This window comes from Notechis scutatus, chromosome 1 (genome assembly GCF_049901735.1).
Source record: "Notechis scutatus isolate UNSWTSFEM ecotype Mainland chromosome 1, rNotScu1.2, whole genome shotgun sequence".
NCBI lineage: Eukaryota > Metazoa > Chordata > Lepidosauria > Squamata > Elapidae > Notechis > Notechis scutatus.
In genome coordinates, this window is record NC_142009.1 from 10,643,828 (window position 1) to 10,666,499 (window position 22,672).

Genomic DNA, 22,672 nt, shown 5'->3' on the forward strand with positions numbered 1-22,672 from the left:
AGAGTATTTGCTGTGTGAGCAAGAAGGAGACAGCAAGGAGCCTGGGCGTGGCTTAGCTCAACTGTTCTGTACTAAAGCTGCTTGGTGCTCTGAAACTAAAACTGAAACTCCTCTCCTCTGCTTGTGTTTTGCATTTGGAACAGATTTCTTTTCAGGTGGGGAGGGGGAGTAGAACTCCTTAGCATCAGAGCCTATTAATAATAACAATATAGGAAATACTAATAGCTCTGGTGGTCATTTCGAAAAATCCTTTCTTAGTGAGCCCCTAGAAGCCAAGAGGAACATATGTGCCAAATTTCAAGTTTGTAGGCTTTACGGTTCTGGAGATTTTGTGATGATGCATGAGTGGTATTTCGCTTTTATATAGAGATATTTATTTATTAGATTTAGGTGTCTCCCGTCTTGTCTAGAAGCATCTAGACTAGAAATTCACTTATTTTATCCTCTGCATGTGGTATTTAGTGAAAAAGCAGCTCACATAAACTTCTTTGGTTAGTGTAATAGTTTCTCTTAATTCAAGCTGAGAGCAAAGTCTCTTACGGGGCCATAATTTATATTTGCACAGGAGAGAAACTTTGGACTGCAACTTGCCTCTCTGAAAAACGAGCGCAGCCTGAGCTTGTCAAGTAAAGGAGGACACCTGACTAAAGATTCTGCCTTCTAACAAAATGTGTTACAGGTAATCCTCGACTTACAACTGTTCATTTAGTGATCGTTCAAATTATAACAGCACTGGAAAAAGGGACTTACGACCGTTTTTCAGACTTATGACCATTGCAGCATCCCCATGGTCACGTGATGGAAATTCAGACGCTTGGCAAATGACTCAGATTTATGATGGTTGCAGTGTCCCGGGGTCATGTGATCCCCTTTTGCAACCTTCAGACCAGCAAAGTCAATGGGGAAGCCAGATTTGCTTAACAACCAGGTTACTAACTTAATAACCACAGTGATTCACTTAACAACTGTGGCATGGAAGGTTGTAGAATGGAGGAAAACTCGCTTAACAGGTATCTCATTTAGCAACAGAAATTTTGCACTCAATTGTGGTTGTAAGTTGAAGACTACTTGTAGCCTGAAAAAGTGCCACCAGATCCTTCCGGGATAAGTGAAAACCAGGGTCAACACCCCTTGTGGCCAGTGTGCACAGAGTTTAGAGTGGTGCCTTTAAAAAAAAATCAATGGTTATCTTTCTTGCATACAGTAGTCCTCAACTTACAACGGTTCATTTAGTGACCATTCAAAGTTACAACAAAAAGTGACTTTCACCCCTTTCTGTCTTCTCTTCTCACCACCACCCAGTTAAAGTTTGCATCTATTTATTTACAGAGGGGAAATCTAACATGTCCTTCAATGGATTCAACAAAGGAAAGAGGAAAGTCGTTCTAAACAAATTAAAACAATATGGCGGGTGCGCATATGTCCGTTTTTTGAGTATTTTGGGGACCATTTTCAGGCCATTTTCTGAACTGTTTTCAGGCCATTTTCCAGCCATTTACAGACCATCTTTCACACCAAAAATGACCCAAAAAACAGCCTGGAAAAGAGCCCAGAGAATGGCTTGAAAAATGGCCTGTAAAATGGCCTGGTTTTTGGCCGTTTTCTGGGTTGTTTTCAGGCAGTTTTCGGGCTGTTTTTGAGCCATTTTCAGGCCATTTTTCAGGATGATTTTGGGCTGTTTTCAGGTTGTTTTCTGGGCCATTTTACAGGCCATTTACAGGCCATTTTTCATGCCACAAATGACCTAAAAAAGGCCAAAACAGCTGGGAAAATGGCTCAAAAACGGTCCCAAAATGGCCTGTTTTGGGGCTGGCTTTTTGTGGGGGGCATTTTCCAGCATTCTGGCACCCAGCTGGCCAGAAACCAGAAGAGCAGCTGGCAATGATGCACATGGCCACTGAGAGGGCTCTGCGTGCCACCTCTGACACGCATGCCATAGGTTCGCCATCACAGCCCTATACCACTTCAGACAAATGGCTTTCCAATTTCTTCTTTAAAACCTCCAGTGATGGAGCAACCCACAACTTCTGGGGGCAATTTGTTCCATTGGTTCGACTAGTCCCTCCAAGGTCCCTTGCATTTCCTTTAGTCTGAAACTCATCTGGCTGCTGTGTAGCATCTCCAGTCCAATCCAGTAGACCAGGGGTCTCCAACCTTGGCAAGTTTAAGACTTGTGGACTTCAACTCCCAGAGTTCCTCAGCCAGCAAAGCTGGCTGAGGAACTCTGGGAGTTGAAGTCCACAAGTCTTAAACTTGCCAAGGTTGGAGACCCCTGCAGTAGACGACTACTTTAGACCACAAAAAGCTGCCTGTTTTGCTCCCACAGATAGCAGACAAATAAATGCTCAAAAAAAAAACAAATGGATGGAACAAATGGAAGTGAATCAGCCAGCAACAACCTGAACAATTTGTATGCAAATACATGCTTACAAGTTGGCACAAATATCCTTCAGTCATTGATCATTTGATCAACACCCAAGTATATTAGTAAAGGCAGATATTAAACTTCAAGGGAAGTCCTTTTATCAGTACGACTAATGAATAACCAGCATAGGGAATCTCCTTCCTCATAGATTACCAAGGGAAAGTTTGGTGTTGTTTTGCTTAGGCCTTTTAAGACAGGAGCTTAGTTTCGGTTTAAAAATCACATTCGTTTTAGAACATAGAATCATTGGGTTAGAAGGGCCCTCCGAGGTCTTCTAGTCCAACCTCTGCTCAAGGCAGGAGTACTTATACCATACCAGCTGAATGGTAGTCCGGACTATTTTGGAAAACCTTCAGTGATAAGAGCACCCACAATTTACGGGAGACAAACTAGTGAAGAGAAGGACCAGGGGAGACAAGATAGCAGCCTTCCAATATTTGAGGGGCTGCCCCAGAGAGGAGGAAAGGGTCAAGCTATTTTCCAAAGCACCTTTAAGTCAGGCAAGGAATAATGGATGGAAACTGAACAAAGAGAGATTCAACCTGGAAATAAGGAGAAACTTTCTGACAGGGAGAACAATCAACCAATGGAATAGTTTGCCTTCAGAAGTTGTAGGTGCTCCATCACTGGAGGTTTTCAAGAAGAGACTGGACTGCCATCTGTCAAAAATGGTGTAGGGTCTCCTGCTTTGGCGAGGGGTTGGACTAGATGACCAACAAGGTCCTTTCCAATTCTGTTATTCTGCTATTCTATTATTCATTGATTAAATTGTTCTCACTGTCAGGAATTTTTTTTCTTCTTCTAGATTGGATCTCCCTTTAACAAGCTTCTATCCATTCCTTCTTTTCTTGCCCTCTGGTGCTTTGGAGAATAAGTTGACACCCCCCACCCCCCTTTTTTTTTTCTCTGTGACAGACCCTCAAGTACTGGAAGACAGTTATCATGTCCCTCTTAATCCTTCTCTTCAATAGACTAGACGTATCTAGCTCCTTCAACTGTTCATCCTACAATTTAGCCTCCAGACCCTTTATCATCTTTGTTTCTCTACTCTGCACTCATTTTTGATACAGTGGTGACCAAAACTGGACTCAATATTCCAAGTGTGGACTCACTAATGCGCAATATTAAAAAAAAAGTATAAGAGGGTATTATCACTTCTCATGATCTTGATGCTATGGTATCACTCTGTTGATATAAACCAGAATGACATTGTCTTTTTTGGCAGCTGCAGCACATTGCTGACCGGTACTTATGGGGTAGTCCACTAGGACCCCTTAATCTTTTTCAAAGTTCAGATCAATTCAGATTAACAGAGTTGGAAGGGACCTTCCAGGTCATCTAGTCCAACCCCCTGCCCAAGCAGGAGACTCTACACCATTTCTGACCAATGGCAGTCCAATCTCTTCTTAAATGCCTCCAGTGATGAAGCTCCCACAACTTCTGAAGGCAAGCTGTTCCGTTGGTTGATTGCTCTCACTGTCATTTTTTTTTCTTTATTTCTTTCTTTATTTTTCTTTATTTCTAGATTGAATCTCCCCTTGGTCAGTTTCCATCCTTTATTCCTTGTCGGGCAGATGACTTGACACAATTCCCCAGATCCCAACCGGGAGTTCTCCAGATCCTACTTCCAACCCATTTTGAGAGCAGAGATGGAAGCCTTATCAAGTTAACCCATCTCAGTAGAAAACCAATAATGAGGGATGGTGTATATTGCAATCAATTATCCCAATATCTAAAGGGCTATCACAAAGAAGAGGGGGTCAGGCTATTCTCCAAAGCACCTGAAGGCAGGAAAAGAAGCAACGGATGGACACGAATGGATGGACACTAATCAAGGAGACAAGCAACCTAGAACCAAGGAGAAATTTCCTTACAGTGAGAACAATTAACCAGTTAACCTTTCCTCCAGATGGTGTGAATGACCCAACACTGGAAGTTTTTAAGAAGAGATTGGACAAGCATTTGCGTGAAATGGTATAGGATTTCCTGCATGACCAGGAGTCAGACTAGAAGACGTTCAAGATCTCTTCCAATTGTGTTATTCTGTTATCTTTTGAAAACCATATGCTGCTCGCCTTTATTTTAAATGCTCCATTTTTGCCCCATGTACATTGTACATTAAAATCTGGTGGTATCATGGATGCATTTTCTTTAAACGAGGCACTAAAACGTCTTTCAAATTTGGCTATTTTTAACGCGAGGTTAGAATGGAGGAAATAGTCAAACAAAGACTAGATCCTTTATTGGAATTACTTTGTCCTGCTCAGAGTTGAAAAGAAAACACCTCCTATACCAGAGTATTTATATTTAAAAAAAAAACATTTCGAAAATCTTTATTTTATATTTAGTAGCCCTGTTCACCTGACATGCTGAGTTAAGTAACGGGCATTGCACAATTTTTAAAACTCAGAGGATGGATCTAAGCTTCAGACAGCAAAATGGGTGGCATGTAAATTTAAGAAATAAAGAAAAAATAAATCTAGGATGTCAGTGACTTATTTTACAGATACTCCTCAACATATGAACACAATTGAGTCTAAGATTTCTGCTGTTAAGCGAGACAGATGATAAGTGAATTGTTGTCCAATTTCTCTACCTTTCTTGCCACCGTTGTTAAGTGAATCGTTGCATTTGTTAAGTTGGTAACATGATTGTTAAGTGAATCTGGCATCCTTACGGACTTTGCTTGTCAGAAGGTGGCAAAAGGGGACCCTGGGAAACTGCAACTGTCATAAATAAGGATGGAGTGATGAGTGCAAAGATCATACCAAATACAGTAGAACCTCTAGTCACGAATGCTTCTGCGTGATGAAATCGGGTTCTGACCAAAATATTCACAATTTTTAACCCCTGCGGCCGATTTCCCCTTCCACGCCAGTTTGTGGGATTCAATTTTTTTTACTACTGGTTCTGTGGGCGTGGCTTGGTGGGCGTGGTGTGGCTTGGTGGGCGTGGCAGGGAAGGATACTGCAAAACCCCCATTCCCTCCCCACCCCACTAACCTGCTTTCCAGCTCCGTTCTCCTGGGCAGGGCAACCAAAGAAGACCAAGCCGATCAGCTGGGACTCAACTTCGCAACATTCAGCGAAAGATTGGATGAAATGCACAAATGTTACAAGCTACTTGATAGTACAGGTAGTCCTCAACTTACAACTTACAATCATTCGCTTAGTGACCGTTCAAAGTTGCAATGGCATGGGGAAAAAAAGTGTTTTATGACTGTTTTTCACACTTAATGACTGTTGTAGCATCCCTGTGGTCACGTAATCAAAATTCAGGTGTGTGACAACTGGTTCATATTTATGACGATTTCAGTATCCCGGGGTCACATGATCCCCTTTTGCAACCTTCTGACAAGCAAAGTCAAGAGGGAAGCTAGATTCAGTTAACAAGCCTGCTACTAACATAACAAGTGCAGTGACTCACTTAACAACGGTGACAAGAAAGGTCTAAAATGAAGGCAAAACTTTATTAAAAATGGAGGCAAAACTTGCTTAGCCTCGAGACACTTCGGTCTCAATTGTGGTCCCAAGTGGAGGACTACCTGTAGGAGACAACCTCATTTGGAGCAGCAGTGGTGCCAAAACCCAAGTTGCATCCTGGGTTGTTCATCTTGCATTGAATCTTATCATATAGGGGTTGGGCTGGATGAACTCTGGGGTCCCCCTCAAATCTGAAATGGACTATTCTACAATGTAGAATGTACAATGTAGTTGCCAGACACCTTAAGTTTCACTTGAATGCTCTTACACTGAGGGATAGTTCCTCTGAAATGCACTATTTTAATAGCCATGGAGTTAATAGGCTTCGGGCTATAATCTGATTGTAAATTTCCATTTGGGGCTTTGATGGTAACATGCAATGAAGGAATTGCCTTCCAGTCAGTAGGGACAGACTTTGGCAGTTCTCTGAATTCTGCAGGAACTGAACCAAATTTAATTTTGTTGGAAATAAAAGGAGGAGAATGCTTATTTATTTGTATCCCGCCTTTATTAATTTCACAAATAAAACAACAAAACATATCCAACATACCTTCCACCTCCTATTTTCACCCAAACAAGAACATTGTGAGGTGGGTTGAGTGTGAGAGAATGACCCAAAGTCACTCAGCTAGCTTTGGTGCCTAAGGACGGGACTAGAACTCACAGTCTCCATATGATAGACCCAAAGTCATTCAGTTGGTTTTCATGCCTAAGGGTAGAACTAGAACTCACAGTCTCCTGGTAATAGACCCAAAGTTACTCAGCCGGCTTTCATGCCTAAGAGTGGGACTACAACTCATAGTCTTCTGGTGATTGCCCAAAGTCACTCAGCTGGCTTTCATACCTAAGGGTGGAACTAGAACTCACAGTCTCCTGGTAATAGACCCAAAGTTACTCAGCCAGCTTTCATGCCTAAGGGTGGACTAGAACTCACAGTCTCCTGGTAATAGACCCAAAGTTACTCAGCCAGCTTGCATGCCTAAGGGTGGAACTAGAACTCACAGTCTCCTGGTAATAGACCCAAAGTTACTCAGCCAGCTTTCATGCCTAAGGGTGGGACTAGAACTCACAGTCTCCTGGTAATAGACCCAAAGTTACTCAGCTAGCTTTCATGCCTAAGGGTGGGACTAGAACTCACAGTCTCCTGGTAATAGACCCAAAGTTACTCAGCCAGCTTGCATGCCTAAGGGTGGAACTAGAACTCACAATCTCCTGGTAATAGACCCAAAGTTACTCAGCTAGCTTTCATGCCTAAGGGTGGGACTAGAACTCACAGTCTCCTGGTAATAGACCCAAAGTTACTCAGCCAGCTTTCATGCCTAAGGGTGGGACTAGAACTCACAGTCTCCTGGTCATTGGGCCAAAGTCACTCAGCTGGCTTTCATGCCTAAAGCCAGATTATAACACACAAAACTCCTGATTTCTAGCCTGGTTTTTTTAAGCCATGCTGATGAACTGACAGAGATGCTGGAAGGAAGTTTTAAAAAGCGCAATGTTTATCCAGGTTATAGGTAAGCAATCATGGTCCACAAATGGAGAATCACAAATGAGCCTGCCCCCTCCATAGCTTCCTATGGGGCTATCCTGTGTAATTGCATTGTCTATAATCAAAAACTATGTCTACTCAGCTTCAAACGTGCAAGATTTCTAGTGTTTTCTAATGCCTGAAATTAAAACCTGGTTCACACATGCTGCTCAATTTAGCTGTCATTTATGGGAAAAACCATGGCTGACAGGTAACATACTAAGCTAAAATAAATCAGTGAAGTTTATAGACCAAACTGGGTTTACACAGGACACTCAGTTGCAAACAAGCTTTCAGTTAGCCCAGATATATAAACTGGATTAGCATTAACTAGTTCTTTGAAAATTGTAGTTAGAAAAGTAGACAACTGAATACTGGTAAATCCTTGATTTTATATCACAACTAGCTGGATACCTGTGCTTCACTACAAAACTATGTGGTCGGGCTTAGCTCTTGGGGAGTAAAATAAGGGAGGGGGAAATTCTGCCTCTGCCTACCAGCATCCATTGGTATTCATCTGGCTAGTGTCCTGTCAGTGTGTGAGAGAGTTGAGGGCTGTTTGGAAACTGAAAGAGTATTTTCTGCATGAGCAAGAAGGAGACAGCAAGGAGCCTGGGCATGGCTTAGCTCAACTGTTCTGTACTAAAGCTGCTTGGTGCTCTGAAACTAAAACTGAAACTCGTCTCCTCTGCTTGCGTTTTGCATTTGGAACAGATTTCTTTTCAGGTGGGGAGGGGGAGTAGAACTCCTTAGCATCAGAGCCTGTTAATAATAATATAGGAAATATTAATGCTCTTATGGTCATTTTGAGAAATCCTTTCTTAATGAGCACCTAGAAGCCAAGAGGAACATACGTGCCAAATTTCAAGTTTGTAGGCTTGACGATTCTGGAGATTTTGTGATTATGTGTGAGTGGGATTTCGCTTTTATAGCTGAAGGCCATATATATATATATATGGTATTCAGCTTTGTTCGGGTATTTTCCCACGTCATTGTAGTTGTGCTTTTAAAGTTGTAGCAACGTTTCGGCAGAATCTCATCTGCCATCATCAGGCTTCTGTATTGTGCTAGCCTACTGCTAGCCCCAAATTTAAAACTGAAACGGCTGTGAAAGTCTGACTCACAGACAAACACAATACAGAAGCCTGATGATGGCAGATGAGATTCTGCCGAAACGTTGCTACAACTTTAAAAGCACAACTATAATGACGGGAAAATACCCGAACAAAGCTGAATACCACACATATAAGTACCCGCGAAAACTTAACAAAACAAATATTATACATATATACATATATCCATATACATATTTATATATTTATTTATATATTTATATATTTATATATTATTTATATATTTATATATTTGCCCTCATTGAGATGAGGGCAAATTGATCTTTGATCTGGATCTCCATTTTCGGCTCCTTTGCATTATTTGCTTTTTTTTTTTACAATGTGGCAGCTGAAGACATAGATTTTTAAAGAACATAATGCACCGATCTGTTCTGCTACAGGAAAGGCCGCTCCTTAGGCACAGAGTGCAAGTTTCATCACAGCGGCCGAACCTCAACATTCGGTCACTCCTAAGCAAACTGTCCTTAAGTTACGACTACAATGGAGCCAACTGCCCGTTACGATCCTTAAGTCATAACAGTTGTAAAATGGTTTGGTCACCGGATCAGTCTGATTCATGACTTTATGTGGTGGTTGTTTTTGTGGTTGTTAAGCCTACCCGTTTTTCGCTACGGTTTTGCTGAAAACATGGAGGTGCCTGTTCTCCGCAAAACCATTGTAAGCGGTTTTAGGACACTGTAAGTGGTTTTGGGATACTGTGACACTGCTGATGTCCATAGTATATTTTGGCTGTGTTGCTAAGCACCCGAAGTACGGTCACATGACCGCTGAGGGGAGGAACTGTCAGAACTTTGGATCCAGGTGATGTTCCCTTTTTTCAGGTAGGTTGTAACTTTGAACAGTGATTAAGGGATTGGCCGTAAGCCAAAGACTCCCCATAGTAACCAATTGCTGAAAAGCCACAGTTACTGAAAATGAAGAATAAGTGAGGGGCCCTTGGTTTGGCTGTTTTCTTGCAGATACCTCATTACGCAAACTAGGTAACAACAACATTAGTGCACTGATGATATTACCTGGTGTGGTAATGTAACTCCTACAAGAAAACAACCAAGCTTGGAGACCACCAAGGACCCCTCATTTCAACCCCGAGCTATATTCTCCTTTATTGGATGAACAAGTGGTCTGTCTCAGCCAAAGACAGCATCTTATGCTCCCATTACACTCAACTCACCTGTGTCATTTTTTCTAACAGTGGCAGAAAGTTCCCTTTAGATGAAGGGCATTTCTGCCCTTTATGTATTTATTCCTTTGTATGTGTGGGTGTTTGTGCGTGTATTCACATTCATTTTAACTTTTTAAACTTAAATCATTCTGATTGTATTGACTATATTATGCAGCACCCAAAGAGAGGAGAATGGGCAGTTAAGAAATATGATACGTGTCATATTTGTGTGTGTGTGTGTGTGTGTGTATGTGTATGTATGTGTATGTCCGTATATGTGTCTGTGTCTGTGTCTGTGTGTATATACATATACATATATACATTACACACACATACACAAACACACACACACACACAGAGATATATAGAGATATCAATTTATTTATTTTGAAATTTATTTATGAAAATTTATTTATTTATTATGAAATTTATTTATTATTTATTATGAAATTTATTTATTTATTTATTATGAAATGTATTTATTTATTATGAAATTTATTTGCTGCCCATGTTATATCCAATGATGGCTACTAACCAAACAATCGCAGCGATTCACTTAACAACGGTGGCAAGAAAGGTCGTAAATTGAGGCAAAACTCACTTAACTTAGCTGTCTTGGTTAGCAACAGAAATTTTGGTCTCGATTGGGATTGTAAGTGGAGGATTACCCATACCCCCCCCAAAAAATACTTCCTACAGGTTAGACTTTTATGAACATAGCAACCAGTCATAGGAATTCTGAACGATTTTCATCTGAATCAATATGCCAACCTTGGCTTTGTGGCTTGCAATATATATACACACACACACACACACACACACACACACACACGTATGTATGTTAACCAAAACCTTTTCTTTATATCCTTGGATGTTGCTATTGCCGTTTAAAGAGTTCTCTTATTTCCTTAGAAAATAAAAATTGAGTCTCCTTTTATCAAGTCGTTGAATTCCAGTCCAGAGCTGATATATGCCTGTACTTTTCTATCACCTGGATTAAGAGTTAAATTTTTGTTTTACCGACAAAGAAATAAAACATACATTTAACACAAAAATAGTTTGTTGCAAAAGCGACTGCCTGCAAAGGACCCTGGATTGGGGCTGAAAGGCAAAAACGGAAGCAGTATGCTCCGTCCCATAATTAGGTAGACCAGGTTGTCCTGATAGACCTGTCCCACCAGAGATAAAAACACCTGGATTAAGAATTAATAGCATGGTCATTTTTCTACCCTGGGAAAACACGGCTAGAATCTGAGACAATATTTGAGAAAATTCCCAGCAGGATAAGGACCAACAACGACTGCATTTCTGTTATTTCATCTAAGACTAGAAAAGGAAAATTTTCTCTTTTTTGGGGGGTAGATTTTCTGTTCAACCAAGATTCTGACACCCATAGACATGCACTGTCTATATACTATACAACTTCTGGATGGTTTGGATTTACAGCTTTGCAAATAAATTGTTCACCTTTTTTTAAAAAAAAGCACAAGTATTTGTGTATCTTTCTGTTGATGATTTATAGAAATAAATTAATAACAGCCAGAGTCCCACGTGCTGGAAGTTTATACGGTGTGGTTCAAGTATACAAGAGACAGATTTACTTCTTAAACACTTACTTGTAAGCAGGCAATTAGCCAAGTTACTCAAATCCGAACATAAGGATATACTGCTTTCCATTTTTGGATGTTGGAAGAAACAGGCTGGGTTAATTAAGTAAACCCCAGTTAAATTAACTATGGGAAAGCATTGTGCAGGTAGTCCTCAACTTACGGCCGCAATTGAGTGCAAAACTTATGTTGTTAAGTGAGACGTGTCAAGTGAATTTGCACCATTTTACGATTTTTCTCGCCATGTTTGTTAAGTGAATCACTGCAGTTCTTAAATCAGGAACCAGGACTGTTAAGTGAATCTGATTTCCCCACTTCCTTTGCATGTCAGGAGGTCGCAAAAGGGAATCCTATGAGCTCAGGTCATAAATGTGAGTCAGTTTGCCAAGCATTTGAATGTAAATCATGTGACCATGGGGATGCGGCCAACGGTCATAAGTATGAATAATGGTCGTATGTCACTTTTTTCAGAGCCATTTTGAACGGTCACTAAACGAACAGTTGTAAGTCACCTGTACCACTTTATAAAGCCTTAGTAAGAGCAGAGTTTAGAATGCTGTATCCCTGTTTGGTCACCATAGCATAAAAAAGATGTTGAGACTCTGAAAAGAGTGCAGAAAAGAGCAACAAAGAGGATTAGGGGACCGGAGGATAAAACATACGAAGTACGGTAACACGAATTGGGTATGTCTTCTAGTCTAGTGAAAAGAAGGGCTAGGTGTGATATGATAGCAGTGTTCCAATATCTCAGGGCAGACGTGGTATTAAGCAGGTTCTGACCAGTTCTGGAGAACCGGTAGCATAAATTTTGAGTAGTTCGGAGAACCGGCAAATCCCACCTCTGACTGGCCCCGCCCCCATCTCTTCTCTGCCTCCCGAGTCCCAGCTGATTGGCTGGGTCTTCTTTGGTTGCCCTGCACAGGAGAGCGGAGCTGGAAAGCAGGTTAGTGGGGTGAGGAGGGAATGGTGATTTTGCAGTAACTTTCCCCCAGGAGTGGAGTGGAATGGAGATTTTACAGTATCCTTCCCCTGCCACACCTATCACGCCATGCCCACCCAGCCACGCCCACAGAACTGGTGGTAAATTTTTTTGATTTCCACCACTGTCTCAGGGGCTGCCACAAAGAAGAGGGAGTCAAGCTATTCTCAAAAGGCACAAGAAGAAACAACGGGTGGAAACTAATCAAGGAGAGAAGCAACTTAGAACTAAGGAGAAATTTCCTGACGGTGAGAATAATTAATCAGTGGAACAATTTGCCTCCAGAAGTTGTGGGTGCTTCATCATTGGAGTTTTTTAAAAAGAGACTGGATGGTCATTTGTCTGAAAAGGTATAGGGTCTCCCGCTTGGGCAGGGGGTTGGACTAGATGACCTACAAGGTCCCTTCCAACTCTTGTTTTAGTGAGTGTCTGGATCTCTTTCCTTCCCCCTCCCAAATTTATTTTCTCTTTGCACACTTCCATGACATTTGGGAAGCCTTTCACAGTATTGAGGAATGGGATTAAAATAAATGCATCTTTTATTTTTGCTCTTTTTTTGGTCATTGAGTTTTTTGGCAAAAAAAAAAAAAAAAGCATACTGAATTCTCTAATAAAAATATATACCTGAAGTTGTCAGAGGAAGTAAATACTTCTGCAGCGGTTCGCATTGTTTAACTACCGAAAAGTCTAACAGATTGTTAATTTGATTTTTATTTATTTCCCCCCCTATCCTTCAGCTTTCCAGCCATTATATTATTTATCTCCTTCCCTTTATGACAGCATGTTAGTTGTGTGTCTGTATTTTTTGTAGGGATTATAAATAGCAAAAGGGAAGCAAGGCATAAACCTTAAATGTTCATTATAGGAAGAATCAAAACAAAATAAGACAAAATAGGGAATTTCGAGGTACAGAGGAATTTCAAGATAGATGAAACTAAACAGGTTATTAATCTTTTGCAAATATCAAAGGCTGTGTTAAGATTCCAAGTAAGTTTAGGGTCCACCCCTTTAAATATTTTTGGCTTTAAAAAGTAACCCCAATTGGATTTTTGTCACGGAATTTCTTTGCACCAATTGCTAAAGCAAAGATATTATTCAGACCAATACATTAAATCCAGATAAATTACAGTAAAACAATTGGGTAGATTTAATTTAATCAAGCGCAGTTAGTTATTCTACTCTAAACCTGCGACACACGATTTTCAATTTATAGGAAGCACAACCTAACCAGCTGGGTTCATACAACTCATTAAGCCACAACTAGACCAAACCAAGCTAAAAAAAAAAAGCAAAAGGTAACCAAACTGCACACCTGGGGCAAACCGCACCTGGCTGAAGCTTTTCGTGACCACCACCAACTCGAAGATTTAACTAGATTCCCTGAAAGTTCTCCATTCTGCTGTCCTGGGTTGCAGACTGTCCTGTACAAACAAATACTCCAGTTCCTTTGATCTCAATGGGGTTTACTTTTGAGTTGACCTACCTAAGGGTGTGCTGAAAGGTACAGAGGCTGCCAGAGAACCCTTGGGAAGAAAGGTAAGGAAAACCAGCCAGGTAAACAAAGGTTAGAGAGTTCATCAAAGTGGCTGCACAAGCAAAAAAAAAAAAAAAAAAGTTTTGCACCCGGACATTGCTACTTCTAATTCAGAAATCAAACCTCATTGAGTTAAAAACCACAGGGGAAAATGAAGCGAGGTTTCCAGATTCTTTGCATTACTTAGCGGGGCCCTTCCCACCTCGCCACGGATTGCATCGGTAGGGGCGGATGGGTGCTGTAGTCCAAAACCACCCAGAGGTTTCTCCAATTATTCCATCCCGAAATATGTGACGGATCGGAGTCGCCTTGAAGTCGTATTGGGGATGATGTTTTTTTTTCAAACTTTTAAATGTAAGGGGACAGTGTAAACGGAGGAAATTAGAAGTGTGTGTGTTTGTATGGCGGGAGGGGGGGGTTCTTTTCAGAAGTTTTCCACTTAGGAAGTCCTAGATAATTTCAAGGGGCCCTTCCAGGCGATTTATATACAGTCCGTGCCCTCACTCCGTTTGGGCTAATCCGGGGGAAACCGGATTGAGAAGGGCGCTTACTTGATGTTCTTTATTTATTTGTAATTCTCTCTTCTGCTCTTCGCCTCGAACGAAGGACTTCGGTGCGTTAAAATCAGATCAATCACTCCCCCTCCGGGAAAAAGTTTTATCTAACTTTTAACGATTAGGCCGTCTCCACTGAATAAACTGCGATTTCAGACAGACAGACACAGTGAGAGAGAGTGGGGCAAAGAGAGAGAGAATAAGAGAGAGAGAGAATAAGAGTGGGGCAGAGAGAGAGAGAGAATAAGAGAGAGAATAAGAGTGGGGCAGAGAGAGAGAGAGAGAATAAGAGAGAAAGAGAGAGAATGAGAGAGAGAATAAGAGAGTATGAGTGGGACAGAGAGAGAGAGAGAATGAGAGAGAGAGGGAGGGAGGGAGGGAGGGAGGGGAGAGAGAGAGAGAATGAGAGAGAGAATAAGAGAGAATAAGAGTGGGGCAGAGAGAGAGAGAAGAGAGAATGAGAGAGAATGAGAGAGAGAGAATAAGAGAGTATGAGTGGGACAGAGAGAGAGAATGAGAGAGAGAGGGAGGGAGGGAGGGGGAGAGAGAGAGAGAGAATGAGAGAGAGAATAAGAGAGAATAAGAGTGGGGCAGAGAGAGAGAGAAGAGAGAATGAGAGAGAATGAGAGAGAGAGAATAAGAGAGAGGGTATAAGAGTGGGACAGAGAGAGAGAATGAGAGAGGGAGGGAGGGAGGGAGGGAATAAGAGAGAGAGAGAGAGAGAGAGAGAGAGAGAGAGAGAGAGAGAGAGAGAGTTGTTGAAGGAGAACCGGTTTTGAACAAAATAACTAATTCTAAATATTTCTACAGCCCTTCAGAACAGATGGAGAAGGAATACCAATAAAGGGGAATATTTGTGCCTCCGAGTTGAAATGTACCCTCGGTGCTCTCGGTTTATTTGTTCCCTGGCAGACAGTTCATTACCCAAAATAGGGTAGCACTGATGATGCTACCTAGTTTAGGTAACGAAACTTCTGCAAGAAAACAACTAAACTCAGAGAGCACCAAGGAATAAGAATGAGATTATTACGGCTCGTCGCGCAGTCGAGGTGGATTTGGCTTTTTTCGGTTTTTTTTTTAATCCACCTCTCAAGTCCTTCCCAAGGACCTGGGAGATTGGCAGGTGTTGGGCAAAGCCGACCCTAAGCCATTCAGAAGGCCACTCTTTATGCCCAGGCTGTGAGTTCAATTCCGACGGCCGCGGGCCTCCGGTCGCACCGCGCTGAATAGGAACAGCGGAGAGACTGGCACCCTTAAACTCGGCGTCCTCCTTCGGTTGGCTCTGGACTGGGGGAATCCCTAAATCCCTAAATCGAAAGCCCTCGAAGCCAGCCTGTTCAAGGCCCGCGACAGGATCGCGGTGGCAAGCAGAGTCCCCCAGGCGCCGCGCCGAGAAAAAACAAACAAAAACTCCCGAATAGTTTTTCGCCCGCTTCTCCTTTTCTCCAGACTCCCGATCTTGCCCGGCTTTGTCCGTTGAAGCGCCCCTCATTCCCCAAATCGAAATTTTGGGGTTCGCCAAGTCCCGAAAAGCAAACTCGATAGGAAAAAGGCCCAAGAACGAAGGAGATGGGCGCTTAAGAAATATGGAAATGTACCTAAATAAAAGCTAGTTTCGATCCTAAACAATCCCCCCCCCCTTGGAAAAATAATCCTCCCTCCCGATTGCAAACTAGTTTCTGTGAGCGAACTCGGAAAACAATCAGATATTTCTCACAGACTCGTAAGGTTTAAAAACCACTTTTAGTCCGAATTCGGCACCCTTCTTGAAAAGTTAAGCCTTTCTTTATTTCAAAAGCATTTAATTTCTCCTAAATGGGCAAAATCCTAAAACCTCTCTAAGCTTTCTATTTTTATTTCCTTAATGGGAAAAATTTGGAAGAGAGATTCGCTCTGCGATCTTCTTACCCCAATCGTTATTTTAATCAGCGCTTTCCGTAAATAGGATCCACCTGGAAACGTTTATCTTCTAAGGGAGACGTAAAAAGTTACCTTTCGTTTTCGCAAAAAACACCAAAAAAAAAAAAAAAAAAAGGCCCCCCAAAACTCCATTTTTGAACCGGTGGCTTCCTATAAAACTGACTTGCGAAGAAACAGAATTAAAACCCCCAGCCTGACTTTAAACTGAGCGGCAGGTTAATAAATAGCAGTTTATTTAGTTGATATTTTGCTAAAAAGGAGGGAAGGACGGGTGGAAAAGCGCCGTAAAAGGACGGGGGATAATTAGTAACCAACTTGTCAAAAGCCGCTCGACTCTTAAGTTGGAAGACACGTATGTAAGGTGCGTGTGCGCTGGCATTTTTACACACACACACACACACAGGCGCGGGACACACATGTTTAGGACCTCAACGAACCAAAAAAAAAAGGTATTTTGGTATTGGTGAATCAACAGCTGATGAAAGTTTTTACTGGACAAAAGGTATTAGAAGGAGGGAGAAAATATTCTTAGGAAGTGAAAAGATTTACCTGGAGTTAATTATTGCTAGATTCCTTTTCATCAAATTCACACCTTTCTCTCCACAAAGCCTATCTTTAGAAATTGATAGGTAACGGATATTACTTATACTTACTACGGTACTACTATTACTAATACTCTGGACACAAAGATTCTTGGCATCTTGACTGGAGGTGATATTTGGGAAGGAGGGGAGAGAATTAACATATATGGCGTTTGAATGACTCTGCCCTCAACATGTTCCTTGGAAGTTACCCCCACCCACCCACCCTTTTTCCCCAGCACTGCAATTTATATCAATGTAATTTTATTTATTATTTTTACATCAGGTAAGCCCATGGTTCCGTTAAACGGGATCGGATCGTGTGGGAATGGAAACTAACTTCAATAAAGGAGAATAATTGTAACTCAGGCTTGAAATGAGGGGTCCTTGGTGCTCACTGGGCTTGGTTGTTTCCTTGCAGACGTTTCATTACCCAACTAGGTAACATCATCAGTGATAGAAGGGAGTGGGATTTGCTCTCATTATGTTATACTACTGATGAAGTTACCTAGTTCGGGTAAGGAAACTTCTGCAAGAAAACAACCAAGCTCAGAGGGCGCCAAGGTCCCTGCAAACTAATTCTCCCTTGGTTTTATACTTTTAACAGTTATTTGAACGAAAAAGATAGTGCTGGCTTGAACTTCCATCTGATACCCACCTCCCAGCTATTAGTTCCTAGACAGTGTGCAACCACCACACATTCATTGGAGGATATTACAAAATTAAACACACACACACAGACAATACAGGGCCTGTTGACATCTGAAAGAGCTTTAGGGATGTCTGAATTGTACGGCCATTACATATTAACACGTGTCAAAGCCTCAGCGCAACCAACCGTGTTCGCACGTGTTAGGTCTGAACCTTAGAATAAGGTGCGATTGCTTTTGGCCTGTCTCAAGATTGATCGGGCTCGCAGGGGAATAATTTATTACACACACACCCCAAAAGCGGCAAAATTCAGTTCGGCTCATGTTTGAGTGGTTTCGTAGCATGGAGAATTTAATTTACATGCTTATCCCACCAACTTTATTCATTGGTATAAAATATTGTCCTGTGGCACTTTTATGCATTTCTGCATAGATAGACACAGGAAAAAGGTATTTCCCGCCTGTATTTCAAATCTTGTTTCCAAGGCTGTCCCTTCCGCTTATATGATCTTTACCTCAGATAATGTTTAGACAGTTTCTAATGGAATTTTTGTCTCAAGATAACAATAGAAAAATTCTAGCCTTAGGTATTTATATCTATCTTACACACACACACATACATATATAACGTTTCGGCAGAATCTCATCTGCCATCATCATCAGATTCTGCCATCATCATCAGATTCATCATCAGATTCTGCCGAAACGTTGCTACAACTTTAAAAGCACAACTATAATAATGTGGGAAAATACCCGAACAAAGCTCAATACCATACATGTACCCGCGAAAACTTAAGAAAACAAATATACATATACATATACACATATATACATACATACATACATACGAAAAAACTCCGCAGAACCACTTTAAATTTTAGTCTAAAATGATTTCAGTGTTAATTCTACAAAACTATACTTTGCCCCCAAGTTCTTCGCCTTTTCCTTACAAAAACTCTTTTGTTCCCGTCCAATAAAATGAAAATAAGAACAAAGCAAAGAAATAATCATAACAGTATGATCCTTTTCTAGCGCTGCTGCATTCTTAATTTTATTATTTAGCCTCCTCCAGGTGTTATCGTTTGGGAACATGAAAAGGGTCACGTTCTCTCTTAGGGGACAGTTGCAATCCCTAAACTCCTCGCCAGTAAATACTTAAAAGGATTGCGCTGCTCCCGAGAGACAAACCCCCCCCCCCGATTTCGTTTTGCTGGGATTATTTTAATCAGTGAAAAAGAAATTTATCTCCGCGCTATGTACTTTTCTTTTTTCTTTTTTAAACTGGCGCTTGTCCTTGATTGTGGGTGTGCGAGTGAGAGAGAGAGAGAGAGATAAAAATCGATTGAAACTCTCACGTGGCTCGGTCATCCTTTCCCCCAGCACAACGACAAGGAGACAAGCGGACAAAGTTGTGTAAACGAATTGTGTACATTTGTATTACACATGCACGCAAACACAGCGAGTCATTCATTCTTTGAAGGGAAAGGCGCAAAGCAAAGGTGTGTGTGGGGGGGGGGAGAAAACGTTTGGAATCAAAACCTGAACGGCTGTTCGGTTTAAAAATAATTTTTAAAAACAAAACAAAAGCCACCCGCGGTATTATTTTGCGAGGGGTAGCCAGAAGGGCGGCGAAAACGCACTTTTGCAAACGAGATCGCGCATTCAGTGGCCGGAACATTCTATCCGGTGTGACCGGAACGTTCCATTCCTTTTATCCCAACGTTCTATTCCGAACGTTCCACTCTGAACGTTCCGTTCCCCCTTTCGGACAACCTCCCATCACTTTCTCCCGAACCCCGCGCGCTTGCGGGGGAGGCGCACACTGGCTCTACCGCGCTACCTTCTCCCGCAGCCCCCCCTTCTCCTCCCTTACCTGATCATCCTCTCCACTTCGGCCCTCTGCTCCACCGCCTCCTCGGTGTTGAGCGCCTGCAACTCCCGCAGGATCTGCGGGGTGTCAAAATCATCCCCGTCGTCCGACCCCTCGTCCCCCGACAGCCTGCCTTTGCTGTGCCCGTTGGTCAGGGTGTGGAAGACGGGCTTGCTGTCCGCCTCCGTCCCGTCGCCGCCGCCGCCTCCGTTGGGCGACAGCTGCAAGTTTTCCAGTTTCACCCCGTAGCCGCCGCCGCCGCCGCCACCTCCGGCCGCCGGAGCGTTGGTGCTGCTTGCGCTGGTGCTGGTCGAAGGCATCAGTTCCTCCAGAGCTTGAATCAAGACCTCTTTGGTGACTCCGGAGGCGAGCAGAGCGTTGAGGAGCTCGTGTTGCAAAGCGCTGAGTTTGGACACCATTTTAAGCCCAGAAGGAAGGGAAGGAGGGAAGGAGGGAAAGGTAAAAGAGAGACAAACAGACAGGACAGGACAGAGAGAGAGAGAGAGCCACGCACACACGCACACACGCACACAGAGGCAGAAAAAGAAAAGGGGGGAGGGGGAGGATAGGGAAAGGGGGAAGGAAAGCCACACACACACACCAAACCCCCCACAACCTCCCTCCCCCAAAGCCCCGCGATCCGGCTTGCAACGGGAAGTCCCCGAGAGCTCTCGCGGCTGACACCTGTTTCTGCGGCTGATTCTGCGGTGCAAATGCAACGGCGGGGCCTCCTTACTACTACTACTCCCTCTTGATGCTCTCCATTAGGCCATATAAGAGATGCAAATGAAGTGGGCAGGATGCAAAGGACGGGCGGTGGGGGGAGAGAGAGAGAGAGAGAGAGAGAGAGAAAGGGGACGGGACGGGAGGACACAGACGGCCCCGGGTGGGGGGCGGTGAAATCCAGACACGCTTCCTTCGCCCGTCGGGATGAGGACTCGCCCGTTCAGCCTTTAGGTCAGAAGGGGAAGCGTGTGTGTGTGTGTGGGGGGGTTGTCTCTAGAGATGGCCGGGGTCCCCCCACCCTCCCTACTCCTTCCTTCTCCGCTGCACTTTGAACCTGGGTTTAGGCAGCCGGTTTGGGGATTGTGTGTGTGTGTGTGTGTGTGTGTGTGTGTGGGCGGGGGGGGCGGCTTTCGGCAGGGCTGGGCGTCTCGCCTGTTCGCCGAATTTTGGGTGTCCCTGGCCGGAGAGGAAGAGAAGGGGCGGCGAACCCAGAAACCCATAAGAAGGAGGACATTAAGCTGGTTTTTAAAATTGCCCTTCTTTCTTCAGATGCAAAGATTTCGGATTTTTTTCCTTCTCCCCCCCCCCCCCAACTCCCAAAGAAAACGAAGTCGAACCACCATGCAACAAAAATCAACTTCAATTATTATCTATTATTTTTATTATTATCTATTATTATTATCTATTATTATTATCTATTATTATTATTATTTTATTAATATTACTACTATTACTATTATAGTATAATATATTATACTGTAATAATCATATAATAACAATGGATTATTATCCATTGTTTCTTGATTAAACCCGACGTCGGTTTGCAAGCCGAGAGTTTCGGAAACGGGTTTAGAGGGGAGAGAAACTGGTTAATTTCACTTTCTGCGTTTATTCCTATCTGCCTCGCTCGTTTCGCTCCCTCCCTCCCCATTTCTTTCCTTCTCTTCCCAGGGTTTTTAGCCGCCTTGGATAAAATTGGAGATGGCTCTTTTTCGGTTGATTTATTTTTAATGTCCTCTCTTTTCAGTTTCCTGGTTTCGTTCTCCGGGAAGGGGGCGGGGAAGACTTTAATTCGATAAGATCAGAATCGAATATACTGGTCTGATATAAATACCTTCCTTACAGACGGAAACTTTGAACTCGGATGAATCATAGAAAGCATGACTGCAAAAGTCCCAGATTTTATTTACTGGATCGTTGCATCGGTCAACCTTTTCTCCTTATCCAGCCTGATATTTTTTTTTAACCCCCTTTTCTTTTAAAAACTAGAGAATGAATCGGGGGGGGGGGGGTACCACTCAAAAAATAAAATTATTCAGTTCCCATTTTTCTTTAACACTTTTTATTGGGAGGTAGAAAAATATTTTTCCATTTAGAAAAATAAAAATCTCAAGTTTAGCCGATTTTAATATTCATCTTCCGGGTTCCTTCTTTTTCACAAATATTTCTGGCCACCGTCTGTCTGCATGGTGAAAATAAATGGTGGGATTGGAAATCAGAGGTGAATATTCTGAAGTCGTTTTGGAGTAAATGTGAACAAGATGAAACAAGATTAAAAAAAAAATCCTGCGTGGGTTTACCTGAGAATTCGTCCCATTGTATGTGGCGGAACTGAATGTTAGCTTTGTAGGCTCAATTTTTCTCCTATTGAAATCAGCGACACAGTGAAACTCCGTGTGTGTTTGTTCCAAAGCAGTTGATTTCAGTAGGTTCTGTTGAAATTCAAGGTGTGTGTCTGTATATATACGCAATACGCTTAAAATAGTTCAGCTCTGATTGGACCATGCATTTTAATTTGGGATTTCTTTGCTCTGAATGTGTGGCATGAAAAACTTGGTTATTATTAAGTTGTTGTTGTCATTGACAATTATTTTTGTTCACTTTTAGCTGCTTATCTAGAAAACAAGGATAAATCACAAGCTCAGCCTTCCATATGGCCACGGATGGCAGGGTCATGCCAGGGGTGAAGAGGCGATGGGCGTGCCTAACAGGTTCACCGCAACATGTGAACGGCTGCCAAGCTACTTTTAAAGGTTGTGTACTGACTTTATCTTGGAAGCCACTCGGAAAAAATACTTCTTTGAAAACAAATTGGGCTGCAGGACTAGGAAATCAAATGCTACATGCTGAGCAGCAATCTTTTTAACTGATGAATGTAATATATATACATATATAGGTATAATATGCAACGTACAACAGGGGTCGCCAACCTTGGCGACTTTACGACTTGTGGACTTCAACTCCCAGAATTCCTCAGCCAGCTCGGAGGAACATATAATATATATTATGTTATTTATATAAGATAGATAGCTAGATAGCTAGATAGCTAGATAGCTAGATAGCTAGATAGCTAGATAGCTAGATAGATAGATAGATAGATAGATAGATAGATAGATAGATAGATGATAGATAGATGATAGATAGATATAAATTAGAGAGATAGAGATGGAGAATATATATTTGAATTCCTCAGCCAGCTAGGAAGAACATATAATATGTAACAAATTATGTTATTTATATTAGA

General features: G+C 42.2%; 1 protein-coding gene and 1 long non-coding RNA gene across 3 annotated transcripts in view; one reads left to right on the top strand and one right to left on the bottom strand.

The window, feature by feature from the left end:
* Nucleotides 1-20,179, bottom strand: part of HNF1B (HNF1 homeobox B) — a 94,700-nt gene extending 74,521 nt beyond the window's left edge. The window contains exon 1 of one of the 2 annotated variants that reach the window (XM_087956737.1): nt 19,426-20,179. In XM_087956737.1, the coding sequence (XP_087812863.1) occupies nt 19,426-19,841 (416 nt within the window). In that variant the 5' untranslated portion in view covers nt 19,842-20,179. The remainder of the gene's footprint in view (nt 1-19,425) is intronic. The other variant, XM_087956743.1, reaches the window with a different exon arrangement.
* A 170-nt stretch (nt 20,180-20,349) lies between these two features.
* Nucleotides 20,350-22,672, top strand: part of LOC148132674 (uncharacterized) — a 33,473-nt gene continuing 31,150 nt past the window's right edge. The window contains exon 1 of the long non-coding RNA XR_015746855.1: nt 20,350-20,379. This is a non-coding gene — a long non-coding RNA (uncharacterized LOC148132674). The remainder of the gene's footprint in view (nt 20,380-22,672) is intronic.